General features: G+C 40.3%; 1 protein-coding gene across 1 annotated transcript in view; it reads right to left on the bottom strand.

Moving 5' to 3' along the window:
• Positions 1–15,360, bottom strand: part of RET (ret proto-oncogene) — a 163,481-nt gene that overhangs the window by 11,834 nt on the left and 136,287 nt on the right. The window contains 7 exon segments of the mRNA XM_069068365.1: positions 316–415; positions 2,089–2,226; positions 6,823–6,893; positions 8,748–8,870; positions 9,042–9,256; positions 12,628–12,735; positions 14,708–14,855. Of these exon segments, the coding sequence (XP_068924466.1) occupies positions 316–415; positions 2,089–2,226; positions 6,823–6,893; positions 8,748–8,870; positions 9,042–9,256; positions 12,628–12,735; positions 14,708–14,855 (903 nt within the window).

Below are 15,360 nucleotides of genomic sequence, written 5' to 3'. Positions count from 1 at the left end.
TTTTTCAGTTGTTTGCTAGCAGCTGTCCTTGAGTACTAGGTTAAAATGTCTGGCTAGTGACTGCATATTCAAATGATACCTCTGGGTATCGTGACTTTGACAAAGAGAAACTATAGTCTGTTATTATGTGTGCAAAACAGGTCTCAGTGATCAAGGTACAAGAGTCATTTGGTAATTAAAGCAGCAAATTTCTCATAACTGAATTTGAAATTCAAGGCTAGGGAGTTTACATGGCAACAGATCATTCAGAACTAGAAATCCTTAACTGCTGAAATCAGCCTAGAGTCAGACAGCCAGAAACCTAAGTAAACTCACCCTACTCTTTACCATCATCTTCTCTAGGTCTTTGCTGATTTCTCCAAATGTTGGCCTCTTATCTGGTTCCTGCTTCCAGCAATGCAACATCAGATTGTACCTGTAAGAGACAGCAGGAGGCTTTGGATCAATTTCTCAAGTCCCCCTATCCAGAGGTAATAATTTTCAAATATTTAACTTTTGCATTCATTCTTTTTCAATTACATTCTTTATTTTGGCCCTGGCAACAAAGTAAGGTGAATAGACTGCTGGATGCAAACTCAGGAATCCCACCTTAGGCACCTACTAACTACCTGTGGAACACTGGCTTTGTCACTTAATTTCACTGGACCTCAGTTTCCTCATATGTAAGATAAAAAGGAACTCAGTGACCTCTAAGGTTCCTTCCAGCTTTAAAATGATTATATATCAGTATAGACAAGTCTTCAAAGAGGAAACTCCCTCTATTTATTTGCTTGACAAATCATATCCTTTCTGAACTAGAAGCCAGCTCTGTATTCACTCAACCACTCAGATCAACTACTTTAAAAACCATTAGAGTTCAGTATCTTGGGCACTGAGGGACACATTCTCAGCAGCAGATTTTTTAATCAGGCACGTGTAGTTTTTGGCTGGTATTTATAGGCTCTTTATAAGTACAAAGTGCCAGTTTAGCTCTAGCATGCTATTTTGAAATCTGATATCATTTCTGGACTTTGCTAGAACATTTTGGAATCTCTCCTCAATAATTTACTGAATGATTTTTCACTTCAACATAAATGAGATCCTTAAGGAATTGGTCAAATAATATACGATAAAGATGATATGTAAGTATCAGGTAAGTAAAAGACTCCTCTTGATGGGGTACCTGGGGTCTAAATCAATTTGTAAAACCAATTTGTAAAACCAGTTTGTACAATTGTAACTGCAATTTGTTTTGTAAAATTGTAATCTGTAAAATCCCTTTCCCAGCCTCAAACTCTGCCCCTTCCCCCTATCAGCACTCTGCCTAGGCAACAATTTGTGACTCCTTTGTTCTTACTTAATCTCTTCATGTCTCCTCAGGTCTGGCCCAAATCTCATCTAAACTATCTATGCACTAAAGTCACAAGTTCCTCTAAATCAGCCCTAACCATTATCTATGCACTGAGGTCCCTTCCGTCTGGTCAGCCCTGACAATAGCAGCCCTACCCTTTAAAAGTAAAAGCCTGTCCCCTCTCACTTGCAGGTCCCCTAAAGGACTCTTGCCCGCTTCTTATAGAAGCATAACAATAAACTTCTACAAATCTCACTCCAATTAAGCCTGAGACCTTGAATTCTTTCCAGATGCTATTGCAGGTTTTCTGGTCTTGGATAAGATCAGAATTCCTGCTGAACCTAAAGGGAGACATCCCTCATCACTATTTTGAGGACAAAAATAGCTGAGAGAATGGTAGCTAATGGGACATAAAATGTGTACCCATTTATAAGTCCTTAAAAATCCCTTCAATTCTTCCTGAATTTCTTTTACAATTGTTTCCTTGCAATTATTTTTAGGTGCTAGGTTAAAATGTCTGGCTAGCACTTGAAAATTCAAATGATACTACTGGGTAACATGACCTTGACCCAGAGAAACTAGAGTCTGTAATATGCATGCAAAACAGGATTTACTCAGTGACTAAGATAGAAGAGTCATTTGGTAATTAATTAAATCAGCATAATAATATCTGCTAATTGTTTTGTGTAATAGCTTACTTTCTCCTTGAAAATTTCAGAATTTAAATAAATAGATGAATGAAATCAAATTATACTTACATTTCTTCACTACAGTTTTCAGGCCTCTCCATTCGATAGCCTGTTTTTAGAAGGTTGAAGAGACGTTCAGGAGGAATGCCGGGATAGGGGTTTCCTCCTAGGGTCACAATCTCCCAGAGAAGCACACCAAATGACCACCTGAGGGGGAAAAAGCAAGAAAGTCCTCCAAGTGGTTCAAACACCAGGAAACACTCCAAGTAACCTTGTACTTCTTGTACAGTGTCTATGCTCTCCAACAAAACACTTGGCATGTTACATCTTGCCCTTAACATCTCGTCTGCAAGAAGAAAGGTCTGTATGCTGTCCGTATCCTAGCAATCAATGATGAAGATATGGCCACCATGTCTTGAGAATTCCTGCCCTAGCTATAAAGATAATTGGATTGAGTGATGTGTTAACATTCAGACATAAGCTTTTCCACTAAATAACTAACTCTGATTTAGCTGTGTCAGGCTCAGTCCAAAGTGTCTAGATCAGGGGTGGGGAACCTGCAGTCTTGAGGCCACATCTGGCCCTCTAGGTCCTCAAGGGCAATCCTTTGACTGAATTCAAACTTCACAGAACAAATCCCCTTAATAAAAGGATTTGTTCTGTAAAACTTGGACTCAGTCAAAAGGTTGCACTCAAGGACCTAGATTAAGGGTCACTAACATCAGAAGACTGAACAGTCAGTGACTTCACAGAAAGATATATCAAACACCTGTCCAGGCAAGCTTTGCCATATTGTAATTAAAAATGGACACCAAGTTACCTTTGGAGGTGAGGTGAGGAAGAGGAGAAGAATAAGTTACCTCTCCCCTACTTGACCCCAGGCCAGGCAGTAGAATAGTTTTAAGAAAAGAGTGGTCTCCATAGGATTGAAAAGTCTGGCTTGCTTTCACAAATAGGACAAGTTTCTTTGTACACCCCCCCCCCCCCCGCTTAGTTCAGGAATAACCCCTTCCTGATAAAGGAGAAAACATACATACAACTGTTTAGAGGTGAGTGAGAAAGGGTGGAGAGAGGAGAGAAGGTGGGAGTACATGCAGCATGATGTTGGATACAATTCTCAGGAGAACAAAGCAGAGAACACTTGGGTCATAGAGAGAAGGAATATGACTGGAGGCATGTACCATGACTTGACCAGAAGTAATAGGTGAGCTTCAAGACATAGGTCGTTGGGGGGGCTTTATATGACACAAACTGGTCAGGAAGACTGAACCACTGGGTGAGAGGATCTGAAAATATTTTCATGGGCTAGAGCAATGGGTTGAATTTAAGATGGAGTTCAATAGGGAGAATTATATAGTGTCATATTTGGCTTCAAGAAATTATCCTCCTCCGACTGAGAGAAGTGAGCAGAACTGGGAGGAACACTGTACACAGTAACAGTAACATTTCGGGATGATCAGCTTTGATTGACTTGGCTCTTTTCAGCAATGCAGTGATCTAAGTCAATTCCAAAAGACTCATAATGGAAAATGCTTTGATACCCAGACAAAGAATTATGGAATGTGAATGCTAACCAAAGCATACTATTTGCTCTCTTTTTTGTTGCTTTTTTTCTTTCTCATGGTTTTTCCCTTTGGTTCTGATTCTTCTTTTGCAACATGACTTATGTGGAAATGTTTAATATGATCATACATATAGAGACTATATCAGATTGCATGTCATCTTAGGGAGGGGGGGAAAATTTTAGAACTCAAAATCCTATAAAAGCAAATGTTGAAAACTAAAAATAAATAAATTAATAAAAAGAAAAATAAATTACCCTCCCCTGCATAGAAAAGCACTGTGAACCATCAGTTTAGAAAAGATCTGGAGGGTTTTAGGAGACTGTAAGTTCAATGTGACACAAAATAGCCAGAAAAATGAATGGATCTTGGGCTACACTAAGAGAGGCCATGACTTCCAGGAATAAGGAGGCAAAAGTCTTTCTGCACTATCAGAAGGTGAACACACTTCTACTGTGTGATGTTCAACTTGAGAGCCACAGTGTGAGAAGGTCATGGAGAAGCTCGACGGCATCCAGAGGCTGGCAAAAAAAAGACGATGAAATGACTTAAGTCTATGTCATATGGCAATCGTTTGAAAGAACTGAGGAGATTTAGTCTGGAGGAGAGAAGACTCAGAGGGAAAAATGATAGCTGTCTTCAAATATATGACGGGCTACCATAGGGAAAAGAGATGAGTTTTATTCCATTTGGCCTCTGAGGGTAGAACCAGATGTGGATGTTGCAGAGGCCAATTTTGGCTTGACATCAGAAAAAAAGCTTCCTAAATTAAGAGTTGTCCAAAAGTAGGCTGGATTCCTTTTCATTGGAAGTCTATTTTTAATAAGAATGATAGTAATAATAATAACTAGCATTTTCACAGCTTGAAGGTTTGCAAAGAGCTTTACATTTGTTATCTCACTTACTCTCACAACAACCCTATCAAGGCCTTTTATTAAACCTACTTTGTATATGAGGAAACCAAGAAGGTGAGAGATTAAGTGAATTGCCTAGGATTACAGATCTAGTCTCTGAGTTAGGATTTGAACTCCTTTCTTCAAGTCTGTTGCTACAGCTACTGCACAATCCAGATGCCCAGCCGTCTTCAAAGAGAAAGTAGATGGTCATACATCAGGTTGTATGGCGTGTTCATGGAGGACTAGTGCCTCTTGTGTGAGGACTGGATGAGCCCTTTTCAGGGCTGCTCATCCACCTTTGCTGTCCACCTGATTCACTCAACTCTCACCTGTGGCTCCAAGTAGCTGAAGCATGAACAATGACCCCAGAAAACTATCTGGGCAGACAGGGCAAACCAGACTGAGGGTGAGAGAATTAACTGACAGAACTCAAACCTGTTGGTGAATTAGGAGGTGTCTAGGCCAAGCATGTGAAGACTTTCCTCTGTAGAATGGGCAGATGAGAACTATCTGTTCCAAAAGCCATAAAAGCACCTAAAGTTGGTGCTGTAAAGTACTTAGAGCTTGGTCAAACATCAAAGTAGCCAAGGTCATCTACTGCATCCTGGGCCACTGCTAGTTGATTTGACTTTTGTCTTGCCACTGGATCTCAATGACTCAGGCAGAGAGAAGAAGGCTAATGACTTTGTGCAGCTCTACCTCCAATTCATGAGCAAGTCAAGACATCACCGGTGATGTCACCAGACCTCTTTCAAAAATGAAGGATGAACAACAGCAGAGATTTCTCTCACCTCTAGGTTACACTACTAAGAACCCTTCTGCCTAACTCTGATTTTGTGAGTACCATCTTTTTGAACAGTAGGGCAGAAGCTTGTCCCTGCTCTAGCTTTCACTCTTCCCCCACTCTTTTCCCTCAATAATTAAAATAAATAATAATCAGGCAACAACGTGAGATGAGTCATCCACAGAACATTCAAAATGAGCCTGCTCCCAAACCTGCCTGTGATTTGTGATTAATGACTGTACAAGCTAGATTCTGGATGGCAAATGCATTCTTAGAGCAAGTCCATGTGTGATGGCAAAAAAAAAAAAGATGAGTGAGGAAAATAAGAGCTGGCACTGAGAGCTTAGACACCTGTTTGATTCTGCTGCTGTTGGGTGGAAATGGGGAGGGAAAATTATGAGAAGCCCATGCAACTAGAGGACTCTTGGCAAAGATCACACTCAAATACAAAAAGCCAAAACCTCTTAAAATCAACAGACCTAGGGGAAAACTGCTGATTACAGAGGAAAATGGAATGAAGTTACAAGTATTTCATTTGCTTAGGTAAAAAATTACCACAAATCATTTCACCAAAGAACAAGTTTGTATTAAAGTTTCAAACATGAGTTACAGCATATTTTGGACAACCTTCAACTACTGTTCATTCATACTAAATCACAAGGAAGATATCTAACCCTAAGGAAATTCAGCCTCAGAAAATTGCTGTCCCATTTCTTAGAATATAGTACAGTACACAGGGGAAAAAATTGTCTCTGGAGTCAGAGTATGTGAATTCAAATCCTGTCTCTGACACTACCTAAGACTTGTTGGATGACCTTGGGCAAGTCACTTAATCTTTCTGGTCCTCAGTTTCCTTATCTGAACAATGAGTGGCTGTCTAGATGGCCTGTGAAGTTCTTTCTAGCTCTAGATTTAAGGATTATATCCTGTCAGCACCTGTCCTAGTTTGAATAGCTGCCCTACACCCTCAAAGATGATTTGACAATGACAAATCTTCATTTCAGCTCTTGTTTTCAAAGTGTATTCATTTGTTGAACAATTCATCCTTTTTCATGGCCTATTCTGCTATAAAACCTTAGGAATTTGAGCTTCACAAAAGCTACAGTGTTCATGGACCTCACATCCACATTCTCTCCTTAACAGGAAACTAATTTTAGCCTTAGATGAAACTCTTTGCTCCTTGCAATTTGACCATCAACCTTCTAAAGGCTTCATGTAAAAGAGTAAAGGTAGCTATATATTTATCACTGAATTCCCAGAATACTTATAGAGGTGGTCTTAGTATTGGAAATGGAAGAGACTGACCAGAGACCCCAACCTCACTTCTTATGTACCCCACCAATGGTCATCAGAACATTTGTTACCATGAAGTTGACTATCACACCTCAGATGCATGACCAAAAATTGAAATAAAACATTATGGGCTATGTACTTCTAGAGCTATACTGTCTATTTCACAACAGACCCCAGCACATGTAACAGGAAAGCTGTAGACAATGTACACATGGGTGTATTAAATGAATATACTAGATTCATTAAGTTCATACAAGTACACACTTACACATCACTTTGGGTAGTGTAGATATGATCAAAAAGAGACTCAATTGCCATCCACTTTACAGGAATCCTGCCCTATGGGAGGAAAAATACTGAGGTTAAGAGAGGATAAGTGTCAGATCTGAAGATAGGTCTTCACACTCCAAAGCTAGCATTCTATCTATTATACCCTGATGCTTTTCTTTTCTTTTCTTTTTTTTTTTTTTAAAGCAATTGGGGTTAAGTAACTTGCTCAAGGTTACACGGCCAGGCATTTCTGGGTGGGTGCTGAGTGTCTGAGCCCGGGATTCGATCCCAGGTCATCCCGACCCTGGAGCCGCCCCCTCCCTGATGCTTTTCTTAACCATCTGGTCATATTAAGTTCCGACTGTGGGAGCGTCTTGGTAGTGACATCCGCTGCCCATGTCACCAGTCACTTTACTTATTTTTTTCTTTTGATACAAAGCTTTTACAGTAATAAACATACTCTTCTCCTTTCATAAAGGAAGCAAGGAGTTCGGGAACCACCCCCAATTACTTGGTCAACAGGCAGAACTTCTTCATATTGTTTTATGTTTAGTTGGTAGCAATGGCTTGATAAAGACACGTAACAAGAATTCAAAGGGAAGCAATAACTGCCTTCACCCAATCAACAAGAAGAAGTCAGTTCTTGGCACCACGTAGCAAAAGGCACACTTCACATAGCTCTGTTTTCTGGAAACACTATCATTTTACTGCTTATACTATGCTGACACTTATCACATGTAGCATAAATAGGCTGCACTCCTCATGCCTTGCATATTTACTGTATTTTGCCCCCTCTCCTTCCTGTAAACCCTGCCTCCCTCCACTACCCAAAGCCATTGAAACCATTTCCTTCACAGGGAAATTAAAAGCAGGGGCCTGAGGCAGAGGGTGTAAATAAAATTAGCAAGATAAATGCATCTGGCTACATTGAAAAAGTTGATAAACCAAAAGGATTTCCGAGGATGATGAAATAACATAGCATTTTGAGATTAAATATAGCTTTGGAAATCCAAAAGCCACTTGGAACTAAAGACAGATTATTTGTGAGGAAGGGATGAAGCTGCCCTAGTCATGGGGGCCTTTTGCACATCATTTCCACCTGCATCTGAACAGACTGGACTTCAATCCTCAGGCTGCCTGCTGGGGAAAGTTTCCTGCTCCTATAAACTACTTTCACAACACTTTCTACCAAGGATGAGTCATCATCTCTTGTTTATTTTATTTCAGCTTCTTGTTGGCTAACAGCTATAATTACACAGAAAGAATATCATGACCTTTTCCTCTAAAAAAGCAAGATGAAGAACTGAAGAGAAGAGGAAAATTACTTTTAAAAACCCAGTACTAGATGACCTTCAAAAGAAATAGTGATTTTTTAAAAAGTAAATAATAACTAAAAATACATTTAGAAGAAATATGAATGTACTTCAAAGTATTTTCTTTGTGATCAGCAAAGAATAAAAGATTACATCTAAAGGGCAAAAATGTAACTCTTCTACCTTCAGTTTAAAAGGGTAAGGGAGATAAACAAAACTCTCTTAGAGTCTTTCTCCTTTTCTTGGTTATACAAAATATATCAAATTATCTCACATTATAAAGTTCCCTTGGTCAAGTGATTGTGTCTTGGAACCAACTGGACCTTCCTGGGCAAGGTTATCTCCAATGAATGGAAGCCCATTAAGTACCACCTTCATTCAGTAAGCAGGGTTAAGCATTTAAAGAAAACTCCCATTTTTGAAGTGCAGGTAAGCAGTCTAATGGGGTTAGAACACTTGATCCTTATATTTAGGCCTCAAAACAATTATCAGGTCTACCTTCTTAACCCTTTTACACTAGCAATAACTCTCTGGCCATCACTGCACATATTTTTCCAATGGTAGGTATTACCACAGCTTAAATAGCTTCACAAATCCCTGACCAAATTACCTTGCTCCTTTTGACATAGGAGTCCTCTTCATAAACATCTCGGGAAAGGCCAAAATCAGAAATCTTCATTTTGCGTCCTTCAGCCACCAAGACATTTCTAGCTGCTAAATCACGATGGACCAGCTAGAAGAAAAAAGATGACAACAACAAAAACTCCCCAATACCAAATAATCCAGGAGATGAGATGTGAAGAGATGAACAATGATGATTATGATAAGGGTAAGCACAAGTTTATGACATTTAAGGATGGCTCTCTTTGTAGACCCAACAAGGCTAGTCTGGCAAGCACGGTACCTTCATTTCTGCAAGATAATGCATTCCTCGGGAAATCTGCCAAGCGAAGGAAATGAGATCTCCCATGGTCAGTGCTCTCTCATCTGGATTGTCCAAGTAGCTAGAATTCCGATTGCCATTACTACCCATGTAGCTGGGTCCCACCTTCCGACTTTCCCGGAGGAAGCTCCGCAAAGAACCATACTTAGCATACTCCACAATCAGGTAGAGAGGTCCTAAAGGGCAAAAGGACACGTTAGTTATGGACGTGGGTAAAGTATGGAAGGAACTGAGCTCAACAACCCACTCAAGGACATGGATGGTTCCATGTGCTAATAAGCTAGAGAGTTACTCCTATGATGTGATTTGGGAAGACCACAAATGTCTATTCTCCAATGTCTCAAATCAAATCAACAAATTTCCTTAGTTCCTACTAAATATAAGGTTCTGTGCTAGGTATTCTAAGGGATAAAAAGGCTTGAAAGACATAGGTCTGACATTTCACCATTAGAAAGTTGTGTGTGTGTATGTGTGTGTGCATGTGTGTGTATGTTTGCATGTGTGTGTATGGGGGGGTGATGAGTTAAGTACAGTGTTCTTAAGACTTTAATATTAAGTAGTATATCAAATCACTTTTCTCCCAGATAGAAAAGAATAAAGAACTGTACCAGGGCACTGGGAGCCTTTCATGGGAAGAGCAAGGATACAAAAAGGGGAAGGGGAGAGCACCAGAGGCAAACTTCAGGCCCAATTACAAGAGCAACTCCAAATCCAGGTTATTTCTCACAGGCCCTTGCCTTTGGAGCCATGCTATCTGAAGATATCTTGAAGGAACTGGGAGTGTTTAGGCTGGAGAAAAGAAAACTCAAAGAGGACATGACACATTGTCTTCAAGTATTTAAAGGGCTGTCTTGGAGAAGAGACACTGGACTTGGTTTGTTTGGTTGTCTGGCCCCAGAAGGGAGAAACTGGGATAGTGGAAGCAAGTTGCAGCCATACGGACATGTGTATGTGTATATATACATACATATAAAAATACACATATACACATCTATATCTTTATACACACATGTATATGTACATGTATGTGTGCATGTATGTATATATTACTTATATAGGGGATAGGTCCTAGACCTATGATTTCATTGGTATGGGAAATTCCCAGGTAAGGAATCTCCTTTTACAAGATTGGCACCTTCTCTGCACGTCACAGACTTAGATGTTCAGAGCACTGAAAGGTTAAGTGATTTATACAGGGCCACACAGACAGTATCAGAGATGGGTCTTGGACCCACATTTTCCTCACAGGCTCACAGGACAGTTCTCTATCTATTGTATCAGGGTGCCTCTCATCAAAGAAAGAGAGACACATGCTGAGGGAGAGCAGAAGGCCTCCTAGGAAGAGAAGAGGGGTATGTCTCTGTTCTCCCAGCTGTCCTGTCTGCCTCCTGGTCCTGACCATGAAGGTTATGAATACATTGCCATCTCTGTTTCTTATGTTCATTACGTACAAATCTCGGGCAACTGATTATCTAGAGACAGAATAGATCATGAAGCTCATGGCCATATAAATGCCCAAAGGTCAAAAGAGCTGGAGCCCCAGCAGCATTGGTAGCAGTGTTCACCAGAACGGAAACTGCTGCTGGCAGCATCCACATCAGGAGCCAAGAGACACACAACAAACTATAGTTATCATTTCCACATTGTGACTTTTCCCACTGTGGTTTCAATATGCCATGAGTTGCCATGAGAAATTAAATAGGATTTGGGGGGGGAGAAGTTTTACAGAAGCCACAGATGACATATGAAGGTCCAGCAGATGATACAGAAAAGCTTCAGAAACTCAGAAATGTATAAAATATATGTATAGTATTATATAATATCAACATAATTTAGCTTTTAATACTATAATAATTCGGACTTTTCTTGTACGAAGGTCAGGCCAAAACATTTTGTGCAGATTTTCCAGATCATGGCCCGGAGGGGAGGAGGGAGGGATATGGGACTGTATGCCCCTAACCCCTGTATTGTAGAAAAAGACTGCTTTAGGGAGTGACTCCTCAGGGTGGAGAGAGGTAAGTATCAGCTATGGACTCTACAAGGCACCAGCCTTTGGAGCAGATGCCATAATTATTTAATTCCTCCTTACTAGGTGAATAAAGATGGCCTCCAGTGGCAAGACTAAGTATAGAACTTCAGGCAGATTGTCCCAGTGAGTATTGGGACAATGTCTGGGCCTCCTTCCTTAGCCATAAGCTGAAAGGGTTGGAGAAGATGATCTCTAAGGGTCCTGCCTGCTGGATGTTCTACATTTTTGTAGTTTTATACAGAAAGTCTCACAGTCTGAGAGATCCATGACTGAATGACAGGTCTCTTTTTCCTAGAAGGAAAATGCACCTTTTACTTGTACTTTCTTTGGCTCTTGCTGAACATAACCATAGTATCCTGTGAGTACCCTCACCAAATGGTGAATGAGGGCTCTCTCTCTGACATAAGGGAAACATTATTCCCTTCAACGCTTAGTTAAAGTGCCACCTCAAAGGACAGCCTTCCTAATCCTCATGGGTCACAGCGTTTCCCCAATTACTCTTTATTTACGTTGTACATATTATGTGTCCTTATGACTGTATACACTGTTTTCCCCAGAAGAATGTAAGGGTCTTGAAGGTATGGACTATGTCACATTCATTTGTGTATCCCTAGTACTGGATACAGTTCTGTACTTAATAAATGCTTGCTGATTGGTTCTAGGACATGGGCCGTTCTTGTACAGCCTTGTACATTGCTCTTCCAAGTGTCATTCCGTATTATCATGTTATACTACAGGAGGAGAAGCTCCTGCCAGAAGGAGTCTAAGGAAATTCATAAATGGATCTTTCTACAGACATATACAACAGCAAACATTAGTTAAATGACACCAACTGCTACACAGCTTGTGTTTTGTTTTCTACAGGAAACAGAATTATAAATGTGCTCTGACATCATACAGCCTACAGACCATAGAGTACCAGCAGGAAACCCAAAATGTGGCCAAGAGGGGCTAAATAGTAGCTTGCCCATAAAAATACAGCTGGCAGAGCTAATTGTGTGTGTGTGTGTGCACGCGTGTGCATGCACGCACCTGCAAACTGAAGACCCACAGATCATGTACAAGAGTTGTATACATGGTAAAGCAAAAGTTACCCCAAATGCTGAATGATCAAAAACATCTGCCAGCATAAAGCAGCACAAGCCATTGAGAAATTATGAAATAACCCCTTTGTTTTATCGAGTTGGGAAAAGGCACGCCCATGTCAAGCATCTGTGAAAAGTAATTTAGGTCTCCATGAACCAAATGAGTTTTAGGGATCCATCTCTCTGTCCTGAGAGAAAGAAGAGAGAGGGAAGAAAGATAATGAGAGACCTGGAAGGAGGGCAAAAAGAGGGAATGAGAGGAAAAAGCAAAGGAGGATTGGGGAAGACAGAGCAGAAATGGAGATGAGAGAGATGGTATAAGAAAAAGAAGATGGTTAAAATTCACTTTCCAAGTCATTTCAAATCCCCGGCTTCCAGCAAAGGGTATGATTTCTTCATTTGTTTTACTACCATGCTACATGGGAATCCTTACCATCCTGACTGCAGGCTCCATAGAGTTTAATGACATGGGGGTGGTTGACCTGTTTTAGCAGGTTAAACTCGGACAGCAAGTCTTTGAGCTCACTCGGAGAGGCATTTTCTGAAAAGCATTGTAAACAGCAGGTTAAAAAGCAGGCTCCTCTGGTTCTTCTCAATCCAGCCCTGTCCCCCTCTGGCTCACAAGCCCATGATGTTAGCCTACTAGGAACCACATATTTGGTGACTATCACCCTTGATATTGGGAATCACCATAATCTTGAGATAAAAGAAAAATAATAGGGAGAGTGGGTGGAGGGGGCAAACTGATACCAATGCTTTATATTAATAGAATTTTTTTTAAACTAAAAACAATTGCCAAAGAGAGCTCTTCATTCCCCTCTGCATCCTGTACTGGCTGCCAGGGAAAAAATTAAATATGAAAAACCAGCAGATTTTGCCACAATTTGGGGGCTTTGCATTGCTGACATTCCAACCTACTAACATGCAAAATTCTGCCATCACTTTCTATGCCAACTGCTGGAAGTCCCTGATCCATACCGTATGTCTGACAGAGATTTATACGTCTACAGACTCAAACTCAGAGGAAGAGGTTTCTCCAAGGTTCCTGCTGCTTAAGGGTTTTCTGGAAAAGGGAATTTTATGTCTTGGCTCTCCATGAAAGTGAGGTATGAGCTCATTTGCCACGTGAGGATTAGTCGTTTGAAAAGTAAATAGCAACGGTGAGTAATTTTAATGCCTAAAAATGCTGGAGTTATATGTTTAACTAGCACTCTTTGCTCATAATAAGCATCCCTGTGACCGTGTCTATCATAGCACAAACCATGATGGGAAAATGAACGGGAATTTTTTCCTCTCTCCCAAATCCATTTTCTGCAAGTACTCTTTTGCAGTCAGGTGGTGATTGAGAAAGTCAAACCCCGCAATAAACTATAAACAAATCCCTGTCCCAGAAGTTGCCATAACTCCTTTGAACATGACCTTATTTAAGACAAGTTTTTATGGTGCATTTATGATGGTGATTTCTCTGTGTGCCACAAAAATTCATTAACAGCTGGGCAATTACTGTAAGTGACACACTAATTTATTAGAACAGTACACTTAAAATCTAGCTCTCCATACACCACTCCTCTCCCCAGCTGTTATTAATTCTGCCCTCGCTAATTGCAGTAAGAATCAAATGCTAAATCACCTGGAATAAAGGGCCGTTATTTTGTAACCATCCATTTGGACTGACTCAGTCCTGCTTTATTGATGATGGAATTCCTCAAATCTCTTGTAAATGTCTAAAGGTATTTAGCAAACTCATAAAGACAATGACCATTTCAGTTAAGGGTTACTTTTGTTGCAAATAAATTTCCCTTCCCATGCTATTCTAAGTTTAAGGATGCATGAGAAGTTACTCATGGAGTACTCTTCAAATTACTATAATTTTAATAACGAAAGTTATTTGCTTCTCTGTAGTAACCAAATGCACCCTTCAAGTGTGTTGCTTTTTAAACTTCCCTCTATCTCAATCAAATGTATTATCAGAAATTAGGTATTCTCCAGCAAATGAAAACTGCAGAGGGAGAAGTGTGATGAGTATCCTTTTTAATATTTCCCCTGGAATGCAAATTCTGGTTCTCACCACAGCCAATGTCACCTTACTTAGTAACATTCCCGATCAATGGAATTTCTCAGTGTGGTGGAAGTCTCTTAGTGGTTCTATATACAGTAAGAGTCTATCACCATCTGCTCCAAGCAGAGATGCCTGTATAAATGAATGATTTTAACCAGGTATATTCCCCCTACAGGAGTAGAAAAATAAAACTGCTGGTCCTCTGGAACATCATGGTGTTTCCTTGCGTGACCTAAGCCCAGGTCAGTGGAAACTATGGCTTACATCATCATGGCACTAACTCATTAGGAAATGTTGGAATAAAAATAAATGGCCTTCAGGAAGACCTGCTGGGGACCTGGCATAGAGCAATAGGGCCTCCCTCCAAGCTATCTGCACATCCAAATCCTACCAGTGTGTTTATAGTCAGGGGTGGCTAATCAAAATCTTTAAAAGTGTGTGGACAAAAAGGTACCTTTCAGCATTTTCACGGCCACAGTGGTATAGCCAGCTTTTCCTTTGAGTCGGAAAGCTGTTGCCTTGACGACCTTTCCAAACTCTCCTTCTCCTAGGGTTTTTCCAAGAACCAAATTCTTCCGAGGAAATTCCCACTTTGGATCCTTCTGAATTGAGAGAAGAGGAAAAGCAAGAGGAGAGAAGGATAAGGTGATGATAGGAAAATAAAAAAGAAACTTATGAAATACTGCCTACAAAAAGTTTTAAAAATATCTGTGCCCATCACCCCAGGGAGTTGATGTGCAGAGAGGGAATTGTGTCAGTAATTTTGTGCCTAACAGACATGATTCAAACTAGAATCATTCGTGTCAAATGGAATTTGGTTGAAATGTTGGGATCCAATATTAGGAGTATGTCACTATAAGGGAGTTTCACCTACAAAAAGTGAAGCAAAATAAAGACATTCTTCTAGGAAATCCCCTTGGGGCAACATCAGGCCTACTATATGACAAATGCACGCACAGGTTATAAAAGGTCTCCTTGTTTTCATAGACCCCAAGCTGTACTATCACTCTTGTTCCTTTGCCTACAGATTTTCCCGACTTCTCCTGTAGAAGAGATGCAGTAAAGAAATAACCTTTCTTCTAGAACATTTGAATAACTACAAAAATG

This window comes from Petaurus breviceps, unplaced genomic scaffold (genome assembly GCF_028583685.1).
Source record: "Petaurus breviceps papuanus isolate PSGF00001 unplaced genomic scaffold, PetGlider_PUasm1.0 90762, whole genome shotgun sequence".
NCBI lineage: Eukaryota > Metazoa > Chordata > Mammalia > Diprotodontia > Petauridae > Petaurus > Petaurus breviceps.
This window is presented reverse-complemented; position numbering and strand designations above follow the sequence as displayed.